General features: G+C 50.5%; 3 protein-coding genes across 6 annotated transcripts; 1 reads left to right on the top strand and 2 right to left on the bottom strand.

The window, feature by feature from the left end:
• Window positions 1–10,028: 10,028 nt before the first annotated feature.
• On the bottom strand, window positions 10,029–12,414 carry LOC101760873 (sorbitol dehydrogenase). Its single transcript, XM_004974026.4, has 3 exons — window positions 12,030–12,414; window positions 11,257–11,324; window positions 10,029–11,157 (listed from the first exon to the last, which is right to left on the bottom strand). Exons 1-3 carry the CDS (start codon window positions 12,148–12,150, stop codon window positions 10,246–10,248), a joined length of 1,101 nt encoding a protein of 366 aa, XP_004974083.1. The 5' UTR covers window positions 12,151–12,414; the 3' UTR covers window positions 10,029–10,245.
• A 3,590-nt stretch (window positions 12,415–16,004) lies between these two features.
• On the top strand, window positions 16,005–18,764 carry LOC101761276. Its single transcript, XM_004974027.4, has one exon. The coding sequence runs from the start codon at window positions 16,471–16,473 to the stop codon at window positions 18,553–18,555; it is 2,085 nt and encodes a 694-aa protein (XP_004974084.1). The 5' UTR covers window positions 16,005–16,470; the 3' UTR covers window positions 18,556–18,764.
• Window positions 18,765–18,834: 70 nt separating this feature from the next.
• Window positions 18,835–22,748, bottom strand: LOC101761667 (hydroxymethylglutaryl-CoA synthase). Of its 4 annotated transcripts, XM_012847103.2 has the most exons (9): window positions 22,471–22,748; window positions 21,868–21,974; window positions 21,583–21,715; window positions 21,019–21,426; window positions 20,792–20,865; window positions 20,643–20,718; window positions 20,504–20,559; window positions 19,763–19,912; window positions 18,835–19,184 (listed from the first exon to the last, which is right to left on the bottom strand). In XM_012847103.2, the coding sequence occupies exons 2-8, from the start codon at window positions 21,906–21,908 to the stop codon at window positions 19,870–19,872; spliced, it is 831 nt and encodes a 276-aa protein (XP_012702557.1). In that variant the 5' UTR covers window positions 21,909–21,974; window positions 22,471–22,748; the 3' UTR covers window positions 18,835–19,184; window positions 19,763–19,869. The 4 variants fall into 4 exon arrangements, with proteins under 4 accessions (XP_012702557.1, XP_012702558.1, XP_022683281.1 ...); XM_012847104.2 differs by lacking the exon at window positions 22,471–22,748 and having other exon boundaries at window positions 21,583–21,761; window positions 21,868–22,361; XM_022827546.1 differs by lacking the exon at window positions 22,471–22,748 and having other exon boundaries at window positions 21,583–21,707; window positions 21,868–22,359.
• Window positions 22,749–23,496: the final 748 nt, after the last annotated feature.

Here is a 23,496-nt window from a genome sequence, read left to right as displayed (position 1 = left end):
CTAGATTGGAGGGTTAGGGGGTGGCGCCGGCGAAGAACAGGAGGGGAGGGGGCGGCACCGGCGGGAGGAGGGCGTCGGTCGGCGGTGGCAGAGGCAGCGAGAGGGCTCAGGGCCGGGAGGGGAGGGGCGGGTGCGTGTGTGTGTGGGGCGGGGTGGGGAAGAAGAGGCTCCAGGCAGAGAAGGAGCAGGGGCATGGGGAGGACAGCATGGTCTTTTTGCCATAGCATTTATTGCCTTTAGTCAGTTTTAGTCACTAGAACCAAACAGTCTTTTAGGAGCTGACTAAAAGCTGACTAAAACGTTTTAGGAGCTAAAATTTTAGGAGGGTGGAAACAAACAGGGCCCGAATTTGATCCGTTCATCGGTTGGTTGGTGGAGCTGTTGGCCTGCTGCTGCTCGTAGACGTATACTCCTGTACTATACATGCATGCATGGGATGGGCCCCTCCGTTTTTTGGGCCCAGGGCGGCTGCACAGTTCAGCCCCCCACCCCCCAAAGGGTTGGGCCTGGCTGTATGGGCTCATGTTCCTAGGAAAAGGCGATCCATGTTGTCTTCCTCCGCCGATGGCTAGACCGAGTAGTCAGCCAGCTACATGTAGGTCTCTTTGTTTCCGATTCTGGCCAGATTCTATTGGAAAAAAAAAATCAAACAACCCCTCCCAAACGCCGCAATTCATGTTTGATTCCACACAGCAATCGATTTTCTCCAGAGCGAACGCGTAACGTGACCTGAGAATCGGACGGGATGCCTCTTGTGGGAAAATCCTGCAGATTCTAGCACCCCCTCTCCTCTCCCCTTCGCACCCTGCCGCCGGTACCTCCCGGCCAGTCAGCGCGCCGCTGCCGGCCCCTCCGCCACCCGTCGCTGGCCCCTCCTGGCTAGTCTGTGGCGCACCGCCTGCCCCTCCGCGCCTTGCTGCTCTCCCGACCATCGGGACTTCAAGCCCACCAACCCATCGGCATCGACCAACAGCAATGGCCCCGAAGGTTGATGCCAAACAGAGCTCCACCCGCCGGCCTATCCCTCCCACTCCGGCCATCTTTTCCACGTGGCCGCTAGCCGAACCTCTCTCACACACTCTCCTCTACCCCCTCCACCTCCTGTTGGCGCCGTCCATGGCCCCTCCGGCCGGGGATTTAAGAATCCCCGCCCGTCAGTGCCGTCGACTGCCGAGCTCCACCCCGCCGTTGAGCTTCCTGTCCCTAACAGAAAATCAGGTTGCCAAACACCCTGCTTCTCTTACCAGCAGATTTTGTGGACAACAGCTTTTTAGAGTAGCTAGATTTTCAGAGAATCGCTACTAAAAACCTAAAACAAATGGGCCCGTAGTATGCTGCTCCCGTGCCGTCGCGATCACACTTGACAGCTGCATCTTATTCTGCTGAGCTGAGCTGTAGCAGCTTGCAGAGTAACATGGGCAGACACATCAGCTTTGTCGTCGAACTAGCCCAAGTTGTTCGTAGGCTAAAGCTCTAAGGAAAGGCCCATAGGCTGGATATCTTTGCGGAACGGGCTTCCGAACTTGAAGCCCATTCCTGTGAATTAGAGGCGACTTTTGGCCCAACAAAAAATTGGACAGCTCGTTCCAGTTCATTTAAAAGCCCTTCCTCAGGGTGCCTTTGGTTGAGCTTTTGAACCTGCTTTTGCTTTTGCAAAAGCCAAAAACCAACCAAAAGGTCAAAAAGCTCTATGTGCTTTTGCCCAAAAGCTGCTTTGACACTGGGTTGCCCAAAAGCTCTATGTAAGCACTTGCAACGAGGGTTGGGATGCTATCACAAAACAGGCAACAGATCAAGTTGATCGTTGGCTCCGTTGACACTAGCACATACATGTACATGCGGGGGTGGAGCAGCTGCGGGCAGCTTTAGAGCAGCAAGTGCATATTTTCTGCCAAGTGATGAGGCCTGCTAGCAGCTGCAGCAACCCTGTCAGTTTCTGTTCCGCTCACGCAGATGTTGCTGCTTGCAGCAAGTTGGGCATGGCGTTCACTTCACACATCTCTCATGCGCAGCACATGCACATTCCCCCCAGGCAACGCCAACACGGACGATCTCGCCTCCTCCAGTCCTCCTCCTTGCGTCGCATTCGCGTTGCGTGTATATATACATGATCATCGATGCCAATATCCGGTTCAACCCAATGCAACACAGCTAGCATCGATCTCTTGATACAACTGCGCACCTTCGTCTTCACTCTTCAGAGCAGAGGTCGATCGACAGCTCCGAAGAAGGTACGTACGTGCATCGATCATGAAGGCTATCGCGACAATGCTTCAGCTGCTGCTGGCGCTCATGCATCATGCCAGGAGGTCACCATCAAAATAGTGTGTGTCACACACTGTTATGTGTGCTAGTGTATAATTGTTTTGTTCCTTTGTTATTTTATGTAATTGCAGCATATATATGTATAAAAAAAGGGTGTCCGGGAGACGACGACCGGCGGCGATAGCAGCTTGATAATGACGAACGAGACACATCCTTAAGCTTTATAGAAAATTGACAATTATTAAAAAAATTTGATGGATATCGCAGGGTTTGGAGTTTTGTTTTTTTATAATAAATACAATGAGTAAAGCTTCTTCTTTCATTTAAATGATGCAGGCCTCCAGTAGAGTACTGTAGATCCACCCTGGATGTGGGTGGGATAATTTTTAGGCGAAGCGACCATGGATGTGGGCATGGCGAAGGCCGTGACTCCGGAGGCGAGGAAGTAGTGACTCTTGAGGGGGGCGACGTTGTCGAAGATGTAACTTCATAGGGATAACTCGTTGTGTAGATACTAATGTAACCTATCCTTTTGCGATTGACTGAACGGAAACATTGACCGAACGGAAACATTGACCGAACTGTGCAGGTTCCCATTTTGGAGCCTGCGGTGGATGTTGTTCCGCTGATAACGATGCGCGATGGTCTCTATGTTGAATGGGAATTGTGTGATCTTTGGTAGCTCAACAATGCGCGTACTTCATTCATCTGCTGATTTTTGGAGATTTGTTGAAAGCACTTACAATGAGGGTTCTTTTTCTACTCAGTCATACGCTTTTCGTACCTTATTAGACGGATGGACCACGAGGTTGCGTAGGATTCGTTCTTGATCTTTGTATTTCATACGTAAGCACTTGCAACGAGGGTTGGGATGCTATCACGAAACAGGCAATAGATCGAGTTGATCGCTGTCTCCGTTGACATTGGCACATACATGCACATGCAGGGGTGGAGCAGCTGCGGGCAGCTTTCTAGAGCAGCAGGTGCATGTTTTCTGCCAACTGATGAGGCCTGCCAACAGCTGCAGCAACCCTGTCAGTTTCTGTTCCGTTCACGCAGATGTTGTTGCTTGCGGCAAGTTGGGCATGACGTTCACTTGACACATCTCTCATGCACAGCACATGCACATTCCCCCAGGCAACGCCAACACGTACGATCTCGCCTCCTCCAGTCCTCCTCCTTGCTTCGCGTTCGCATCGCGTGTAGATATACATGATCATCGATGTCAATATCCGGTTCAACCCAACGCAACGCAGCTAGCATCGATCTCTTGATACAACTGCGCACCTTTGTCTTCACTCTTCAAAGCAGAGGTCGATCGACAGCTCTGAAGAAGGTACGTACGTGCATCGATCATGAAGGCTGTCGCGGCGATGCTTCTGTTGCTCCTGGCGCTCATGCATCATGCCAGGAGGTCACCATCAAAATAGTGTGTGTCACACACTGTTATGTGTGCTAGTATATAATTGTTTTGTTCCTTTGTTATTTTATATAATTGCAGCTTATATATGTATAAAAAAAGGGCGTCCGGGAGATAGCGACCGGCGGTGATAGCAGCTTGATGATGACGAACGAGACGCATCCTTAAGCTTTATAGAAAATGGACAATTATTAAAAAATCTGATGGATATCGTAGGGTTTGGAGTTTTATTTTTTTAAAATAAATATAATGAGTAAAGCTTCTTCTTTCATCTAAATGACGCATGCCTCCAGTACAGTACTGTAGATCCACCCTTGATGTGGGCGGGATAATTTTTAGGCGAAGAGACCATGGATGTGGGTGTGGCGAAGGCCGTGACTCTAGAGGCGAGGAAGTAGTGACTCTTGAGGGGGGCGACGTTGTCGAAGGTGTAACTTCATAGGGATAACTCGTTGTGTAGATATTGATGTAACCTGTCTTTTTGCGATTGACTGAACGGAAACATTGACCGTCCTGTGCAGGTTCCCATTTTGGAGCCTGCGGTGGATGTTGTTCCGCTAACAATGATGCACGATGGTCTCTATGTTGAATGGGAATTGTGTGATCTTTGGTAGCTCAACGACGTGCGTACTTCATTCATTTGCTGATTTTTGGAGATTTGTTGAAAGCACTTACAACGAGGGTTCTTTTTCTACTCGGTCATACGCTTTTCGTGCCTTATTAGACGGATGGACTGCGAGGTTGTGTAGGATTCGTTCTTGATCTTTGTATTTCGTACGTAAGCACTTGCAACGAGGGTTAGGATGCTATCACAAAACAGGCAACAGATCAAGTTGATCGTTGGCTCCGTTGACACTGGCACATACATGTACATGCGGGGGTGGAGCAGCTGCGGGCATCTTTCTAGAGCAGCAGGTGCATGTTTTCTGCCAAGTGATGAGGCCTGCCAGCAGCTGCAGCAACCCTGTCAGTTTCTGTTCCGCTCATGCAGATGTTGTTGCTTGCGGCAAGTTGGGCATGGCGTTCACTTGACACATCTCTCATGCGCAGCACATGCACATTCACCCCAAGCAACGCCAACACGTACGATCTCGCCTCCTCCAGTCCTCCTCCTTGCGTCGCGTTGCGTGTATATATACATGATCATCAATGTCAATATCTGCAACGCAGCTAGCATCGATCTCTCGATACATCTGTGCACCTTCATCTTCACTATTCAGAGCAGAGGTCGATCGACAACTCCGAAGTACATGTGCATCGATCATGAAGGCTGTCATGGCAATGCTTCTGCTGCTGCTGGCGCTAATGCATCATGCCAGGAGGCCACCACCAAAACAGTGTGTGACACACTGTTATGTGTGCTAGTATATAATTGTTTTGTTTCTTTTTTGTTTTATATAATTATAGCTTATATATGTATAATAAAAAAAGGGTGTACCCAGTGCAGAGAGCTCCCGCTCTGTATAGGGTCTGGGGAAAGATGTCAGTGGTAAGCCTTACCCTCGTCTGTGCAATGCGGGGAGACCGCGACTCGAACCCAAGACCTTCCGGTCACAGGCGGTAAAATTCTACCGCTTGCACCAGGCCCGCCCTTCAATTGCAACTTATATATGATTGACTATATACATACTTAGTCTCTAATGTCAATTCTTTTTTTTTCAAAAAAAAGGAATATAATTGAATTGACATAGTCTCTAATGCCAATTCTTTTGTTCCTGCCTTTTGCATGCAGCGACACCATGTCGAATGGAGAGCAGAAAAGCGAGATGCTGCGAGGGTACGGTCGCCTGTTCAGCCTTAGCCTCGCCCATTTCAAGTCGCGACGATCAAGTGCGCCGTGGAGTTGGGCATTCCAACTGCTAGCAAACGCTGCGGTGGGGCGGCCACCGTCTCCAACCTCATCAAGGAGATCGGCCTCGTCTCGGCAAAAGCGCCATACCTCAGCCGCCTCCGGCGCTTCCTTGCCTTCTTCGGGCTGTTCGAGGAGGACGACGAGGAGTCTGCGTCAGCTGAAAGTCAGACGGTGTACAAGTTGACTCCGACGTCACGGCTCCTCATCCAGGAGGCCGACAACTATTCGACGTGCGACTTGTCCCACATGTTGCTGCTGTTCACGCACCCCAGCACCACTGTGTCAACCTTCTTCGACCTTGAGCAGGAGAGAGCGTTAGCCATTACTCCACTAGCAAAAATAGATCGCGCCGCCGCGCTCCTAGCCAGATACGATGAGCGGAGAGCACGACGCCGCGACTGGATTCCATGTCAATGGCATCCATGAGTGCCGAAGGAGAAGAGGATAGGGTGATTCGCACCACAGCCGCCGCAGGGTACGTGACTATTCCCAACCACACACGAGCGAGAGTAGGTGGCGACGCCCAAATGCAAGCATCGTCTGTGGGGATCAGTGGGGAGGTGGACGATGGTGCATCTCATGCGGGATGCACAATCACCGATGCCGGATGTAGGGCTCCTCCTGATGACAAATCGAGGCGAGTTTTCCCCTGTATTCTCCCTCTTCGATTTCCTTTTTGCCCCGTGCAAGCGGCGACTTTGGATGGGGATTGCTCATATTAGGGTTAGAGGGGGTGGCGAAAGATAATTTCGGGACTTCATTTTCTAGCGTGGCAACATATTTGGATATTAGGTCTAGATGCTATGGCAATTTTGGGTAGCAACTTATGCAAATCATGCTATGAAATCAAATGCACTCATGTTACATGGCCAACTCATACAGCTTTTTTTCAGTGTCCGAAGATAACTTTGCTGGCGTTTGAGTTGTTTTCTATTTTTATAGTAATTTTGTTGCATAATATGGCATATCTACAATTCACAGTCATTCTCAATATCTATCACACGATTCCAACAGTAGCAACTTTTAAATATATATTGTATGATTTGGAACATCACACTAGCCACCGAATGATCTGTTATTGTACGCTAATTTTTCAGTATGGCAAAGCGCAAAATCGAAGTTATTGATGCGGCCCCCTCCACAAGGAGAATGACTAGAGCTTACTCTAGAATGCAAAAGTTTGAGGACTCACAAAATCAAGAGGCGGCACAGAAAAATCAACAGAGGACTAGGCGGCAGGAGCAGGAGGAAATTGTAAATGCCAAGAAGAGGAAAGGGTTGAAAAGGGTAGGCAATGTAGAAAATGAGTCAAAGGGGAAAGGCCGCCTGGAAGAAGATGGTCAACTGAACAAACAACCAGATAAGGTAGTAATAAAATAGAATGTGCAACCATGTGTCTGCTAGTTAAATAATTGCCATGTCAATTCCCTTTTATTTGTTTGATCAAGCTAGGAGCAACCTAAGAGCTCTTTTACGGTACACAATACTACTACTTAGTAGTATATAGTATATATATAAGATCTAAATGTTCATGATTATGGATGATTTATTAATTATTACATGTGAAAAGTGATATTTCAAATGGAATGGCCTTTTAAACTTTATGCTAGTGTCAAAAATAAAATTTTAGTGATATCATTTGTGTTTTTTTACCATGATACCCTTATACTACCTATACTAATGTATACTACCCATACCACAGGTGAAGGTTTCAGTAGTATATGATTAATTTTGACCGTTGGATGTTTGTATACTAGTCCTTTTTGAACACTAATATAGCCTAATATTGTGTACCGTACAGTTCTATATAGGAAACTATCTGAAGCAACTTACATAGTTTACCATCAGCACCTTTTTTTCCCAAATTTGCACAATCCGTATGTTTTTTCTACCGAATACAACCCACATGAACTGAACTATCTTTATGTACTCTTTTTTAGGGTATCATGAAAAAAGACTCGGTTAGCAAACAGACTTATGAGCAAGCAATGAAGATTTCAAGTAAAAAGCTAGGAGAGGAAACCAGCAAACAAGCGGCACATGAAGACAATGAACTAGGTGATGAGCATGTTATGAATGTGAAGTACGAGTCAAGGCCTGAAATGGATGAACTATACAATGAATTGTGCAAGTACAACAGGAGAAGAATTGGTGATGACACGAGGTATGTGAGCATTTTTAAGTTTTTTCTACCTCCTCCTTCTAAGCATTCTTTATACAATTCTAACAACTTATGTGAGCATTATCTATGACAATGGTGCAGCCCAATTTTATTCAAATCCAATGAAGTCACCAACACTGCATATGAAATAGCAAAAAGTATGCTGATGGGCAGATCCCTAGACACCAGTGCACTTCAAGTGGGAACTTATGTGTTATCAAAAGATCCAAAGCAAAAGAGGAAAAAGATAATGTCTCCTTGGATTGGGGTAATCATCATTAATTGGTTTTCCTTACTTTCTTATACCTCAGCTTTATGTTATAGGCAATGTCAAGATTACACGCATGCCTTTCTGTTTTTTTTTTGCCACACAAAAAACATAGGTACAGATGATGTCAAGAGGAACGTACAGCAAGATGATCGAGAAGGCTTTTGACTTTCTAAACACAGATTATGATATGGTAGTTAACATGCCCCTCATGCATCAATGCTTCTATTTTATCCCTAGCAACTCATGCCTTTAGCTAATTAGCACCTTCTTCGCTTTTTTTTCCAAACTGACAACTTATGCTCTTTTCGCTGGACTAAGAAACCGAGCTTTGCTGAACTGATAACTTATGCTATCCTATACTGGCAACTTATGTTTTGCTAAACTAACAACCTAAGGTTGTTCAAACCGACAACTTATGGTTTTCTTTCACAGATTTTATTCCCAATTCATCAAGGTAATGAAGAGGAACCGGGCGTAGATGGCCACTGGTTTACAATTGTAGTAAACATGGTCACCTGGCACGGACGTCATCGGTCGCCGCAATCCAAACCCAATCCATGTCGTGTCGCTGGCAGACCGAAGCTAAACAATGGCGGCACACGCACACCCAGGTCCTGGAAATCAGGGCAGGCCGCGACGCCGTTGGCTGGGCGAGGCCGCCGACCGCGCATTCCAAGCAGCTAAGCAACCGGCCGGCAAGGCGACGCCCGATTCCAGTCTCCACGCGGTGGGACTCGGCCCCGCGCCTGATTTCTGCTTACAATAATGTGCACCACCAGTAACTTCGCTTTATAATATTGTGCACCCGTTGTTTCTATGCTATCTTTTATGGAACATTGTTTGATTTGTGCTAAGGTAGCGTAAACGTAAAAGGAATCAGATTACAGTGTATTTGATGGCGGAATGGGTGATTACCCTCTTTGTTTGGTTGCATTTTGGTAACTTAATCAGATTATGGTGTAGGTGTTGTATCTGATTACGGTAGATGAGGGTTAAGAAGCTTGCATAGATATTATTTTAAGAAATTCGATTACAGTATCAATTGATTACAAACCACCGCAACCTAACATACGTAATGGGATTCGTTGCCTTTCGTAATCAGATTAGTTACATTTGAGCTAACCAAACGCCACCTAAAATTACATTGCATTCCATAATCTGCTCTGCGGGTGATCGAATTTTGTTGAACCGTTACTTGAACCTGAAGAATCCATGGCCTGATGAGTGATGAATGAATGCACTTGAGAGTTCAGGACTGCAGGAAATAAAGAAAGAAAAGCCTCAACATTTTATCCACCAAAAGAAGAGGTCAGAAAATTTTTTAATTCGGATAACTAGTGATCGAAACAAGTCAAACGAACATACGTGCCTGCCACATAATGAAACTGCTACATGAACCATCACATGTTGCATAGGAGTTCTGTGTATCTCAAGTGACAGTGATCGTTCTCAAGAAACGAAAAACAAGTGACAGCAGCGGGTAGAAATGAATGCAACTACTGTTCCATTGAACCGTGCTTCTCCCACCACTCCACTTGCCTATGGAGGCTGTATGGGCTCCTGGTCCTGGAAAAAGGCGATCCTTGTCGTCTTCCGCCGCTAATGGCTACACCGAGCAGTCAACCAGTCACCTTAAGATGTTTGGATATTAGGTGCTAAATTTTAGTAGTGTCATATTGAATATTCGGATGCTAATTAGGAGGACTAAACATGAACTAATTATAAAATTAAACATGAACTAATTATAAAATTAATTGCAGAACCTTGTGTTAATTCGCGAGTAGCACCATATTATCAAATCATAGATTAATTGGGCTTAATAGATTCGTCTCGCGAATTAGACTCCATATGTACAATTAGCAGAGTAACATGGGCGGACACGTCAGCTTCATCGTCGAACCAGCCCAAGTCGTTCGCAGGCCGAAGCTCTAAGGAAAGGCCCGTAGGCTGGATATCTTTGTGGAACGGGCTTTCCGGACTTGAAGCCCATTCCTGTGAATTAGAGGCGACGTTTGGCCCAGCAAAAAATTGGACAGCCTCCAATCCCCTCCCGTTGTTGTTTCCAAGGCTTGAGTCGGTGCCAAAAGACCAGCCCATTCCAGTTCATTCGAAAGCCCTCAGTCAGACCAGACAGCAACAAACAACAAGCCACAGCGAAAGACGCAACAAAGCCACGGATGGTAATTCCAATCCAATCCAACGCCATGGCATATACTCGCCACCGATAAAGTACTTTATTTTATTCCCGGAAGCGCGCAGCCGCGGGCGGCGGCGGCCTAGAGGTTGAACATGACCTTGATGGCGTCGCGGCCGCGCGCGCTGACCTCGAACGCCTCCTCGACCTCCCGCTGCGAGAACCCGAAGCGGTGGGTGATGAGCGGCTTCACGTCCACCTTGCCGCTGCGGAGGAACTCGATGCAGAGCGGCCAGGTGTCCTTGTACCGGAACACGCCCACCACGTCCACCTCCCGGATCGCCGCCGACGTCAGGGGCACCGTCATCTCGTTGTGCCCCATCCCCACCAGGCACACCTTCCCCCCGGGGCGCGTCGCCCCCAGCGCCGTCGCCACCGTCTTGCTGAACCCGGCGCAGTCCAGGGTCACGTCGATCTCCGCGCCGCCCAGCGCCGCCCGGATCCGCTCCACCTCCTCCCCCACGTCGTCCGGCCTCGGCGACACCCGCACCGCCGCGTCCGCGCCGAGGGACCGCGCCACGGAGAGCCGGTGCTCGTCCACGTCCACGATCGCCACGCGGGGCGCGCCGAAGGCCCGCGCGGCAAGGAGCGCGACGAGGCCGATGGGCCCCGCGCCCATCACGAGCACCGCCGTCTCCGGCCCGACACCGGCGCGGCGGCACGCGTGGACGCCCACGCTGAGGGGCTCGCACATGGCGCCTTCCTCCAGGGACACGTTGTCGGGGAGCTTGAAGCACAGGTCCGCCGGGTGCACGATCTGGTGCGCCAGCGAGCCGTGCACGGGAGGGGTGGCGAAGAACTTCATGTCCTCGCACAGGTTGTAGCGACCGCCGCGGCAGTGGCGGCACCGCCAGCAGCTCACGCCGGGCTCCAGCGCCACGCGGTCGCCGGCGGACAGGTGCTTCACGCCGGCGCCAACCTCCTCGATCACGCCCGCGCACTCGTGCCCGATCACCATCGGCTCCTTCACCACGAAGTGCGCGATGCGCATCTCCTGCGATGATTCAGGAAGTGACATCCATGTTACGAATGCAATCTGATTTCCTTTTTCTTAAACTCCATCCATCCATGGATCGATGAACAACGCACGCACCCTGAGGTAGTGCACGTCGCTGCCGCAGATCCCCACTGCCTTCATGCGCACACGGACATCATGGGGGCCTGAAAATGCCAAATTCTCACTGTCAGCATGCCTAAACACTAGAGTAATCGCGTTCTGGCTTCTGACAGACTATCCAAAACAACACTACTATCAGCATGCCTTCTTGCCTACTGTCTGACACTGCAGTGATTTCGCAGATAAGTAAGGTAATATAAGGCCATGTTTAGTTACTCCCAACTTCCAACTTTGACACTATGCAAAAAGAAGATTCTCCATCACATCAAACTTGCGGTACATGCATGGAGTACTAAATGTAGATAAAATTAAAAAGTAATTGCACAGTTTTGTTGTACTTTACGAGACGAATCTTTTGAGCCTAATTAGTCAATATTTGGACAATAATTCACAAATACAAACGAAACGCTACAGTGTGCTACAGTGCTGTAACAGTAATTTGGCACCTCCCAAATTCGCGAACTAAACAAGGCCTAATTTCTACACCATGGCGGATCCAAATCCTGGATCTAGATTCCTGACTACAACACGTGCAACCAGGACAGGATAATGTAAAAAAGACTGAATCTTGTCAGGGCTACCTAGATTTCTGCACTGCCGGGGACCGATTTGCACGATAACCTGTCGATTTCTAGAGGGGAAACAAACGGCATACTAGTACTAATCTGCCAGCAGAATATAAATCCTAGGAGAACAAGATCAGCCAAGCAGCAAGAACTCGGACACACACAGAGAGACTCATCGCGTACCGAGGGGCGGAAGCTTGAAGGGCATGATCTTGAGGGTGTTCTTGGCGACCAGCCACGCCGCCATGTTCTCCTCCACCTCGCCGGCCGCCGCCACGCCGCTCCCTTGACATCCCTTCCCCATCTCCTTCTCCCCCTTCCTTCCCCTGCCCCTCGCTCACTGACCTCACTCACCTACTGACTGACAGGCACTGTACTCAGAGCAGTGAATGAGTGAGAGGAGCAGGTGGGGCGGTGTGACGAATTTATAGCGGGGGCGTGACGCCGGCGCCGATGCCGACGCAGGCGCGGACGGCATCTCGAAGCCAGAAGCGTCCACGCCGCGGTCTGAGGTGCCATGCTTATCTGTTGTTGAGAGCGGCGTGGAAAGGGACAGCCAAGGGCGCGTGAGATCTTTGGCCTCGCCCGCCTCGCCTCTTGCCTCTCTCACGCAGCCGCCGGTTGAGCCGCAGGCGCTCTGGTTCCTGTGGTCGCGCCGCCGGGCTCACTTGGCATCCGCTGGCACGGTGGTTTATTTTGGCCCCGGCCGCAAAATCTTTGTGCTTCCATGGACGGAGCCAGGGATTAGAACATGTCTGCCACGGTATCTGTTGCGTGATCCTGGGATAATGAATGAATATCTGTCACGCACGAGATGCGTATCATGTCCACGTATCCTCGTGGTAGGGCCCAAATCTTTTGGATTCCGTCGCGTCCGGGAGACGGTGACAGGCGGCGACAGCAGCCTGATGACGAACGAGACGCATCCTTAAGCTTTGTAGAAATGGATCATAGTCTCTTACCATAAAAATGGCTGCATGTGCAGCACCACCGACTATCAGGGGGCGTTTGGTTAGCAAATGTCACATCAAATGTTTAGATGCTAATTAGAAGTATTAAACGTAGGCTATTTACAAAACCCATTACATAAGTGGAGGCTAAACGGTGAGACGAACCTATTAAGTCTAATTAATCCATCATTAGCAAATATTTACTGTAGCAACATATTGTCAAATCATAGACTAACTAGGCTTAATAGATTCGTCTCGCCGTTTAGCCTCCGCTTATGTAATGAATTTTATAAATAGTCTACGTTTAATACTCCTAATTAGTATCTAAACATTCGATGTGACGGGTGCTTAAAAATAAGCAACCAAACCAAACCAGACCTTAGAAATCCGCCAATCCACATGTGGTGTGTGAACAAGGAAAGTTGTGTACCATAGTCGGTAGCTAGGTATGGATAGGGGGGCATAGAGCACATATGATGAGCTACCACAATAGTTGTAGAGCCTAGCATAGCTAGATTAAGAGATAATTGAGCATGCCATGACGATTATTAAAAAAAATTTGATGGATATTGCAGGGGTTGGACTTCTAAATTTTTATAATAAATACAATAAATAAAGCTTCTTCTCTCATCTAAATGACGCAGGCCTCAACTCTGAATAGGAGTATCGGACGCACTGTCAGTGTCTGCTACCGAACGTTTTCTCTATCTCTGTTTCTTCTTCTTCTTCTTCTTTTTCACGCTGGAGAGTTTATAGTGAGATGGGCCTACCTTCTCTATTAATTAATACAAGTCCGGCAGTCTTTGCCGGTCCCCTTTTCAAAAAAAAAATAGTGAGATGGGCCGTACGTTAATCATCGGGGATAACATGGGCCACCTAGAGATAAAGCCCGCTGGTAGATTTGGGGCCCTCGCTCGAGTCTCCAGGAAGAGGTTGGGCCGACGACTGCTCGCGCGGAGGGGAACAGACACGGCCCTCCAAGGCCCCGTAGCCCAGTTGCCCTCTCGTCTCGTCCAGTCGTCGTCACCACCGATGCGATCGTGCCGAGTTGAAAAGCCAAAACTCGAAACGATCAGTAATCCGGCATGGAGAGAGTATGACACGCCGGATCACGTTCGACTCCAAACCGCTCACGATGGATCTGGATCGGAGTGGAGTGGTGTACGCGTGAAGGAAAGACACGTGGGTCGATGGTGACGCCATGAGAAGAATGTCCCCGTGCCCGGCCCCGCCTTGCAGGCTTCAAGGTACAGTGCGTGTCCTCGATCAGCATCGCGTTTAGCACGATGTCGCTACTGTACCTGCGGATGCAGGGCAGGGGCAGCATTCCATGGAATGCGAACCCTCTCACATTCCTTACCGTACGCGCAGAGGTGACAGTTGATGGGTGACTCTCTGACACCCAGCGACCCCACCTGCAGGGAGAGAGGAGAGACGCCCACCCACAGCCGAACGCAAGTGTAATCGTCGGCACCTTCGCCGTCGCAGTCGCTACTTGGACGATGGCCAAGTTACGCCGCGGGGCTGACCACCCAGCACGGAGGCGCGCCGACAGGTTTACCGTGGCGTTTTTTACCGTCCCATCAGCCCCATCGGCATCGCCGTCGTAAAAGTCCGTGGCTTGGCGGTGGTGGTCTCGGACCCTCGACGTCGGCACCGAGGGACACGTACAGGTCGGCGCACCGCGCGGACCAGGAGCACCGAGCAGGCCGGGAAACCGCGTGGGATTTTTTTTTTTTTTTTGGGCGCGGCGGCGGCGGCGGCTCCGCCTCTCCCGGCGTCGCGATCGTTGAACCGGTCGCGCGGGCTGGCGTGCGGTCCACTTCCGAGTGGGACGCGACCCCTCCCCCACCACCACACTTGGCACTTCACTTGCCCTCACTCGCCGATCGCCGTGGCCATTGCCCACTGCCACCGGCTCCGATCAATCATGCTATCGATCGCTGTGAACAAACGGCTGCCCTTTCTTTCTTTTTGCTTCTCTCTCAGCCCTCCCTCCTGTCCAACGACAAGGACGACGAGATTGCCTGTAGCGGTTTCAGGCGGCTGTGACCAAACGGCTGCAACCAATGCTAGTCTGAACGAGTGCATGCCATTGTAGGATTGTAGCAGCCAGGCAGCCACTCCCGGGTCAACAGTCAACTGGGATCCTGCTGAAAATCTGGCCCTGCTGCGCTCTCTCTCCTCCGGCAAACCGCAAATACCAGATGGTGATTGCTACTGTAGACAGCATCATCATCCAATCAGCAGGAATCTTATCGTCTACTGACAACACTCCTGCACCGGTTTAACAATCCTGTTTCAGAATGTGCCGTTCGGCCACGGGGGCTTTCCCCGACGTGGACGCGCCACTAGCCACGGCCCCCTCCCGCCCGCCGTCATGCTCTGCCCCACATGCATGTCGCAAGTTGCAATGCCGACCGGCCGACCGCGCGATCAGTGGAAGAAGGCCCCGTCAATGGTTGCCAGAGCCGAGGCGATTGCTGGTCACTGGTCAGCCCAAAACCGCCGCCACCCTCCCGGGGGCGGCGCTCCCGGCCGGCACACGGCGCTGTTACCGGTCACCTCCGCTCTCTTCTCCGGCCGTGCGTTTTTCTTCTACCGCTCGCGGTCGATCTAGGGTCTGTTCGCTTCAGCTTATTCGTTCGGTTTATCAGTCACCAAACAGTGTTTTCCTCTCACAACAAATCAGCCGTTTCGACTTTTCAGCCAGCTTATAAACTGAAGCGAACACGTCCTTACAGTGACGGAGAAACCCCCCGGAAGAACAGAGCAGCTGTTTTTGGCGCGCCATACTATGTTGAACCAGTCAGCGCGCGCGAGCGATCGCCGCTGTCGCTGCTTCGTGTGGTCGGAATTGCCGTCGCATCCGACGAGACGGGCGAGGTCCCCCTGCCGGCGGTTGCTTTCTCCTCTCCCCCCCAATTTATCGAGAATTTTCTCCTCTTCCTTCTTTCGGTGCCCGCCGCGGCGTGTCGACGTTCGTAGCGACAACCTACTGCACGCACGACTCGAGGTTTTCATCATCAGCGTAGTAAATGAAGGGGAAAAAAAACCGCGCCGTAATTCCTTTGGATTCACACACATGCTGTACAGCGGCTGCGATGGAGGTCGACGAGACGAACGAAGCCGGTCAGCGCCGGCACCGCAGGAGGTGGAAGACATCAAGCCGTGGATTCCGCGAGTCGGAGACATTCACACCCAATCAGAAAGATCGCTTCTTTCTTTCTTTTTTCCCAGAAAATAACACGGAGTGAGCAATCATGTCATTGGTCAGCACGATGTCATTGACCCGATGAGGCCGTAGGGGAGCCGGATGCTTGAAGCTTTTCTCTGCTCTGTAGGTTGCTGTCACTCTGATGAAGTGATGAGGCCGCGAGCCACACGCACCTCTGCTACCTGAAAACCGGTAGCGAAAAAGAAAACAAAGCTTTCCTCGGCAGCGGGAGAGCCCACTGGCGCACACCCCGGCGTTGATCAAGCCAGCGGCAGCAGCCAGCAGCAAGGGGGAGGGGGAAGCGACCCGGCAAGGGGGCAGGCAGGCCGCGGCCGGCCGCCGCGCCGCATGCGGCCACTGGGCGGCCGCGCCGTCGCTGTCGCCAGCGCCGTGACAGCTCGCGGACGGCAACTCGCCGAGCGCGGGGACAAGAGCTCCCCCCATCCATGAGGCAACCATGCTCGTGCTCATCAACAAATACCTCAGGAGCAAGAACGCCCCGGCGGGAGGAGGAGGAGGAGGAGGAGGCGGCGGAGACGAGATGGCGCCGGCGGCCTCCAACCGGGAGCACCGAGACCGCGACCGCGACCGCGACCTCTACCTGTGCCTGCCCGGCTGCGTGCCGGTGCGCGCCAAGCGGGGGAGCACCACGGCGGCGTCGGCGGCGACGGTAACCACCACGACGAGGACGTCGCGGCACAACTTCGTCAAGGCCGCGGCGTCGGGACTGCTCGCGGGGGCGCAGTTCACCAACCACGAGTCGCTCCCGCCGCTGCCCGACGCCTACGCCGAGTTCGCCGCCGCGTTCCCGCTGTACGGCGCGCTGGCGCGGGCCGACGCCATCCGGGACGAGGAGTACCCGCACCTCGACCGCCACGTGTGCCTCGACTACACCGGCATCAACCTCTTCTCCCACGCGCAGATGAACTCCTCCCTGCCGTCCACCTCCGCTCCGCCGGCATCGGCGGCGTCCGTCGCGTGGCAGCCGCCCTTCTTCGACATCGCGTACAAGTCGGCGAGCCTGCGGGCACAGGTGCAATGCGGGGACGCCGCGACGGGGGTCGGCGCCGCCGTGACGAGGCGCATCATGGCGTCACTCAAGATCCCCGAGGACGAGTACGCCATGGTGTGCACGGCGAACCGGACCACCGCGTTCCGGCTCCTGGCTGAGTCCTACTCGTTCCAGCCCGGAAAGCAGCTGCTCCCCGTGTACGACTACGAGAGCGAGGCCGTGGCCGCCATGGCCGACAGCGCGCGCCGCCGTGGCGCGGAGGTCACGCCGGCGAGCTTCGCCTGGCCGAGCATGCGGATCCACGGCGCCGACCTCCGCAAGAAGCTGTGCCGCGGCCGGCGGCGCGGCGGCGGGCGCGGGCTCTTCGTGTTCCCTCTGGCTTCCCGCATGACGGGCGCCAGGTACCCGTACCTGTGGATGAGCGCGGCGCAGGAGCAGGGGTGGCACGTGGCTCTGGACGCCTGCGCGCTCGGCACCAAGGACCTCGACACGCTCGGGCTCTCCCTCATCCGCCCGGACTTCATCGTCTGCAACTTCTTCAAGGTGTTCGGCGAGAACCCCTCCGGCTTCGCGGGGCTCTTCGTCAAGAGGTCCACCGGCCTCGCCGCGCTCGAGCGCTCCGTCATCGCGCGCAGCATCGGCATCGTCAGCATCGTGCCCGCTCGACGCTGGTCGCTCCACGACGGCTACTCCACCGAGCTCGAGCACTCGCGCAGCTTCCCCAAGCTCGCCGACCCGCCGCCGCCGCTGGACGACGCCGACGTCGAGACCACCAGCTCCTTCTCCGGCCCGCTCAGCTCCACCGCCATCACCCGCAGCATGACCCTGCAGCCCGACGACGCCGCGGAGATCAGCGAGGAGAATGGCTTCCTCTACCAGGAGGAGCCGGGAGCACAGTACGGCGGCGGCCATGGAGCAGAGCAGCCGGCGAAGGAGGAGGAAGAGAGTGCCATGATAGAGGTGGAGTGCCGGGGGCTGGACCACGCGGACGCGCTGGGGCTGATCGCCATCGGCAACCGGCTGCGGTGCATCAGCAACTGGCTGGTGGTAGCGCTGCAGAAGCTGCGGCACCCGCACGCCGAGGGCGGCGGCCACCAGCTAGTGAGGCTGTACGGCCCGCGGGTCAAGTTCGACCGGGGCCCGTCGCTGGCCTTAAACGTGTTCGACTGGAAGGGCGAGCGGGTGGCACCACCGCTGGTGCAGAAGCTCGCCGACCGCCACGGCATCTCCCTCACCTGCGGATTCCTGCGCAACATCTGGTTCTCCGACAAGTACGACGCCGACAGGGCCGCCGTCCTCGAGCACATCGGCGACGACGGCGGCGCGGTCCCGGTCACGCCAGGGAAGAGGAGGAAGGACGCCGCCGGCGACGCGGGGATCCTCGTGGTGAACGCGTCGCTGGGGTTCCTGAGCAACTTCGAGGACGCCTACAGGCTGTGGGCGTTCGTGGCCAAGTTCTTGGACGCCGACTTCGTGGAGAAGGAGAGGTGGAGGTACACCGCGCTCAACCAGAGGACGGTCGAGGTGTAGTAGCGCAGATTGCAGCCGCAGCTTCAGCTCAGCTTGGCGCATTGGTACAGTTTCAGTTCACTGTAAAGCAGCATTCTTTTGGGATCAGCTCGGCAGTGTCAGTGTGTGTGCCGTGCTCTTCCTTTCAGCCATTCTTTCAGTGTAAACTGTAAGATGTATAGTGTAGAGTTTGCTTTCCTAATAAAAATATCTAGAATATGGGTTCATAAGTTCCGGTCAAGCACAACCGAATAACAAAGATAAAGAGCAGAGGAACCAGGGGGCTAGGACCAGGGTGAATAGTTTCAGAGAATAATCATTTACAGGATGGCTAAACTGGGAATTCTGAACATAATACATCAAACTGAACAGCAGTTACAGTTAATAATGCCAACGATCTAGCAACATTATTTTGTTATATGTTTTCGCCACTATAAGCCATTTGCTATGCCATCGTTGACCTTGATTTTCCCCCCAACAATGTCATCGGACGCCTTCTTGTCATAGAACCTCCTATACATGGAATCGACTTTTGTAAGGTAGAATGTACCAGGTAGCAACAGGCTTATGCCTTTGCTTGTCTCAAAATCTTTTGCTCCATAACGGTGTTCCATCAGCTTCAGTGTGTCGACGAACTTCTCAGGTGATGTCTAGTTACAAACAAGTGATCAAGTTAGACAGCTTAGCAAAAAAAAAAAGGTGAAAAGGGAACTTCTCAGGTGATCAAATCAATTTTAGGGACAAGTTTGCTCATATAACTCGTTTTCATTATAGCATTAAGAGACATGATGAGCCAAAGCACGGCTGATGCAGTTAGTGTCCCTGTATTTGTGTACAAATTCTTCAGAACGCCAGCAGGGTTTGTTGGTCAAATTCACAGTTAGCTTTAAAATTTCTTTCTATTTTTCAGCAATCTTTTCTTGGAATATAGGAAAAATATGTAAGCACGCGATGTTTCCCTCCTCTGTTTTGGTACCTGGTGTTGTGGTCAAGAAACATCTAAAAATATTTGGTCAGTTCCTGTGAGCAATTAGCTAGAAGCTATAGTACTAACATGCCCAAGTGATTCACTCTGAAATGAATTTCGAAGCCCTATAGGCCTCCAAGATACCATATGCGTTAATAGTTTGATCCATGATAATGCAATACATGATGAGTTCCTATCCTTTTCAACAAGACAATATCTAGTATCGGACCTAGTGAAGAATTAAGGGATGGAAGACCATACCACATATCTTGACTCGAGCTTTGCTGTAACATCAAGCACAGATGCAATGTTTGCTAGGCTGAAGGGATGCTGGCCCTCATGTGATCTCAATGAGAACAATGTAGATGTCAAGCCACTGCCATAAGAGAACATGATGATTCGTTGGCCAGCCTGCACAAGAAATAAAATTAGCTGTGCCTAGAATTGACAAGTACACAAAGGCATGCACTAAAACATAAGACTCACTAGACTGCCAGACTGGTGTGCTTATTGTAGATTACAGATGCCAATGCTGCATACAGAGATGCAGTATACATGTTACGATTTGTTTTGGAAGCAAAGTTGATGGTTGAACTTTGATGTCATACAAATGCTTTGATACTTGTTGAGAGGCCTGAAAGTTTGGTAGAATTGGTTTAGTGCTTACTGCTTACATCAATTAAGCTTTAAGAGTTATTTCACTCCAAATAAGAAAGAACCTTTTCCAGGTCACGGCTTTGGTAACTTTCTTGACTAGACAAATTTGTAAAGGTAGAAGCTTGTCTTTAGCATCGTTATCAACTGAGATAGTGTCGAAGAAAGAAAACAAAACAGATAAGAGACTTTATCTGGGGACTAAAAGTGTTAAATAAAAAAGGGTAACTTGTAGCCCCAAAAATGGGAGGTCTTAGAGAACTCCAGAACATGATTTGGCTGACAGACCAAAATGCAACACATTAAGTAGGAAAATGATTGCAATTTAAGCGTGAGAACAAAATGGACCTGCAGTTGCGCATGAAATCATTGAAGAAAAGTTGACCGAAACTCTTCTGCACAAGCTGCAGTAATAAAAGGAAATTGTGAAGAACAAGTCAGCTACAAAAAAATTGGTAGTCTTTGAGCAAGTGTTAAGTCACCGTACCTTATTATATGGAGAATGAAACACACAATAATCTGCATCGGATATTGAGAATTGCTGTCCCACTAGCTTTTCATACCTGATTTCACAGCCACAATGCGTGAATAGGATGTTACTGATGATCAAAATATTAATGATGGCAGCAATCTTACTTGGTACAAAATCGTCTATAACATGAATCCAGAGCCATCAGGTAGCATGTTTGAGATAGCTTTCCATCAACAACCTAGTCAAGTCCAAAAAAATAAGCAACGGAATGTCGAAAGTCTATAGTCTGATAAATGAATAACCAAAAATAATGTTTTTTTTATTTAGAGAAGCCCCAATTAGCATGCCAAAGTAAGCATTTATATGAGAGCCAAAAAGGCAGAATCCTTACCGGGTATTCACTAGCAAGATCTGGCTTGTAGAAATCGTAAGCATGAGCCATGTGAGAAGCTCTATATTTTCTTTCAAGTGAGATAGGAGCGTCTGGACCAATAAGCATTGCAATAGCAGCAGCAGCCCCTGTAGGACGAGCTGGTCCTTCTGGATAAAACCTGAACATAAATAATTGCATAAGACAGTTGAGTGCTAAATGTTGCACTGGGACAAAATGGATATAACGAAAACATTGACAACTAGGTGATTTAGGGTGACAAACTGCGCTATCTGTGCAAACGACAAGGCCATAACGTCCATCCCATGATTTACTCTCCACCCAATTCAGACAGTTTAACAGGGCAGCTGTTCCACCATAGCATGCGTTGCTCGAGTCAACTCCTTCAATGTCAGTATTACCACTTTCCTGTGTTTGTATTTGGTAACAAATGTTGACAATGACAAATTATTAGGTGAAACTGAAATAGAGCTAGTAAAATGATGAAATGTCACTTTGCAACTTTGGGTTAGGTGGAGTCTGTTTTCTTTTCTCTTTTGGGTAATTGGGTCTCAGGGGACAAACCTCGAAAATTTGCATCAGCCATGTTTTGATGGACTTGCTTTTGTCTATCACTGTCTCGCTGCCAACCTCCAAGCGGCCAATTAGCTTAGGATCAACGTTGTACTTTTGCAGCAACGACGCGACAACTGTCAAGCTGAGAGAATTTCTCTTCATTTCCATTTTGCATAACAGCCAGAGCGCTACATGAAGAACATAGGACTTTGCGATAATCGCTTGCTAGTTTGTAGTACTCCTTGCGAGGACTAATTCCAACAAAAGAGGGGAATCGAAAGTTACGAATATTACCTCATAGAGATTACATCTTCCACATCACTGCAGAAAGCCATGCAATCTTGCCCAAGCCCAATTGTTTACTTCCCCTTGCTGACTCCATCATGAGCCTCCAGCGCTTCCTGCAGTCATCGACTAAATGCGTCAGCGCTAACGATCATGGTGCATGAACCAACCCCTCCTCCTAACGCCGCATCGATTTCAGTCCTTAATTAACGCGCTTGCTGAAGGGGACGAAACATCAGGCCTGGCCGCGTGTGCAACATCTGACGTGATAGATGCAGCAGGTGCATCGGACTCGAGTTCCTCTTATAGAAATCAGAACACTTCACCATCGCTAATGATCTGCGCGCACACGATTTGTAAGAATTTCCACTTGCGAACCACCTCCTCAAACCAAAAACTATTTCATCAGTCGAGCCTAAAACCCCTCGAAGCAGTAACTCCCCCCAAAAGGGTCACGATCACGAGTAGTTCCCAGGAAAATTCGCACCGCTCTGATCTCCGCATTCGGATGCTCGGAGACTGCCATGCGCCGCAGCATCGCATATTCGCATCACAGGAGACAGAGCGCGCGGGGACCAGCGAATCGATGTGCGGTGAGGACGGGCGGCTCACCTGGTGGACGCAGGGTGGGAGGGAAGCAGATGTCCATGGCGAGGATGCCGACGTCCTTGCGCTCCTCCATCCCGTCGATCGAGGGCTTCCTCCTTCCCCTGCCGACTGCCGCCGCGGCTAGACTCGATCCCTCGACGCTTCTCGGCTCTCGCACGCGACGTCGTGACGCCTCGGTGGTGGTGGTGGTGTGTGGGGTTGTGACTGCGTGCGCTCTCAGACTTGGGTAATTGCAGTAATTGGGATCTCGGTTCTCCACTTGTCCAGCCTCCTCTTGTCCCGTCTCGTGGAACCGGTCTTTGGGATTTTGCATCGCCCTTATAGTAAATGTTGGGGAGAAAAACTCACTAGTTGGTTTGCTTGATGAATTGGTTAGGCACATCTACGAATACAGGTACCGTTTTGGATGAACAATAACACAACTAAGATATTTGTTACTCCATCCGTTTTAAATTGCAGGTTATTTTAATTTTTCTAAGTTAAACATATGTCAGAAAGTTAAAACAACTTAAAATTTGGGACGGAGGGAGTAGAAGTTTAGACACTAGGTAAATATAAAACAACGTAATTTTGCATTTTGCTGCTGTTGATTTCAAGGTATTGTGTACATTTGCGAGTGGGAATAGCGTGCACCAGCATCCTTTTAGTGCATCGCTCTTGATCTTGGAGGATATTGCAAGTTTGCAACACGTGAGCGGACAATGCCAAGAGATGTGTCAGTTTGATATCCACTGCACCACTGCCGAACACTAACTATTTTGCTAACATTTGACACAACAATAATAGTGTGTGTTTATGCAATTTGGGACAAATACAAAACTTTGGCATTATGACATGGCATTAGGCCCAACTACACCGATATGAAGCCCGCTACAAAACTTTGGCACCATGACATGGCATTAGGCCAACTTGCAAATTTTTTGATAGGTTTCTGTCCCTTAATTAAGCTTTAGTTTTCTTTTGATAAGGTTCGTTCAGACTTCGGAGAGACTTCTCTCAGATGCGAGCGGTTTTTTCTATGCATGGTGT

Source organism: Setaria italica, chromosome VI (genome assembly GCF_000263155.2).
Source record: "Setaria italica strain Yugu1 chromosome VI, Setaria_italica_v2.0, whole genome shotgun sequence".
Taxonomy (NCBI): domain Eukaryota; kingdom Viridiplantae; phylum Streptophyta; class Magnoliopsida; order Poales; family Poaceae; genus Setaria; species Setaria italica.
Note: the sequence above shows the minus strand (reverse complement) of the source record. Positions and strands in the feature narration are given on the sequence as shown.

Coding starts and splice junctions, on each gene's coding strand:
- LOC101761276 (XM_004974027.4), top strand. CDS start 16,471: ATGCTCGTGCTCATCAACAAATACCTCAGGAGCAAGAACGCCCCGGCG.
- LOC101761667 (XM_012847103.2), bottom strand. CDS start 21,908: ATGGCTTTCTGCAGTGATGTGGAAGATGTAATCTCTATGAG. Junction 20,866..21,018: donor ATCTTGCTAGTGAATACCCG/GTAAGGATTCTG, acceptor GGACTTGACTAG/GTTGTTGATGGAAAGCTATC. Junction 20,560..20,642: donor TTCATTCTCCATATAATAAG/GTACGGTGACTT, acceptor TTATTACTGCAG/CTTGTGCAGAAGAGTTTCGG.
- LOC101760873 (XM_004974026.4), bottom strand. CDS start 12,150: ATGGGGAAGGGATGTCAAGGGAGCGGCGTGGCGGCGGCCGGCGAGGTG. Junction 11,325..12,029: donor CTTCAAGCTTCCGCCCCTCG/GTACGCGATGAG, acceptor TGGCATTTTCAG/GCCCCCATGATGTCCGTGTG. Junction 11,158..11,256: donor GCGACGTGCACTACCTCAGG/GTGCGTGCGTTG, acceptor GAATCATCGCAG/GAGATGCGCATCGCGCACTT.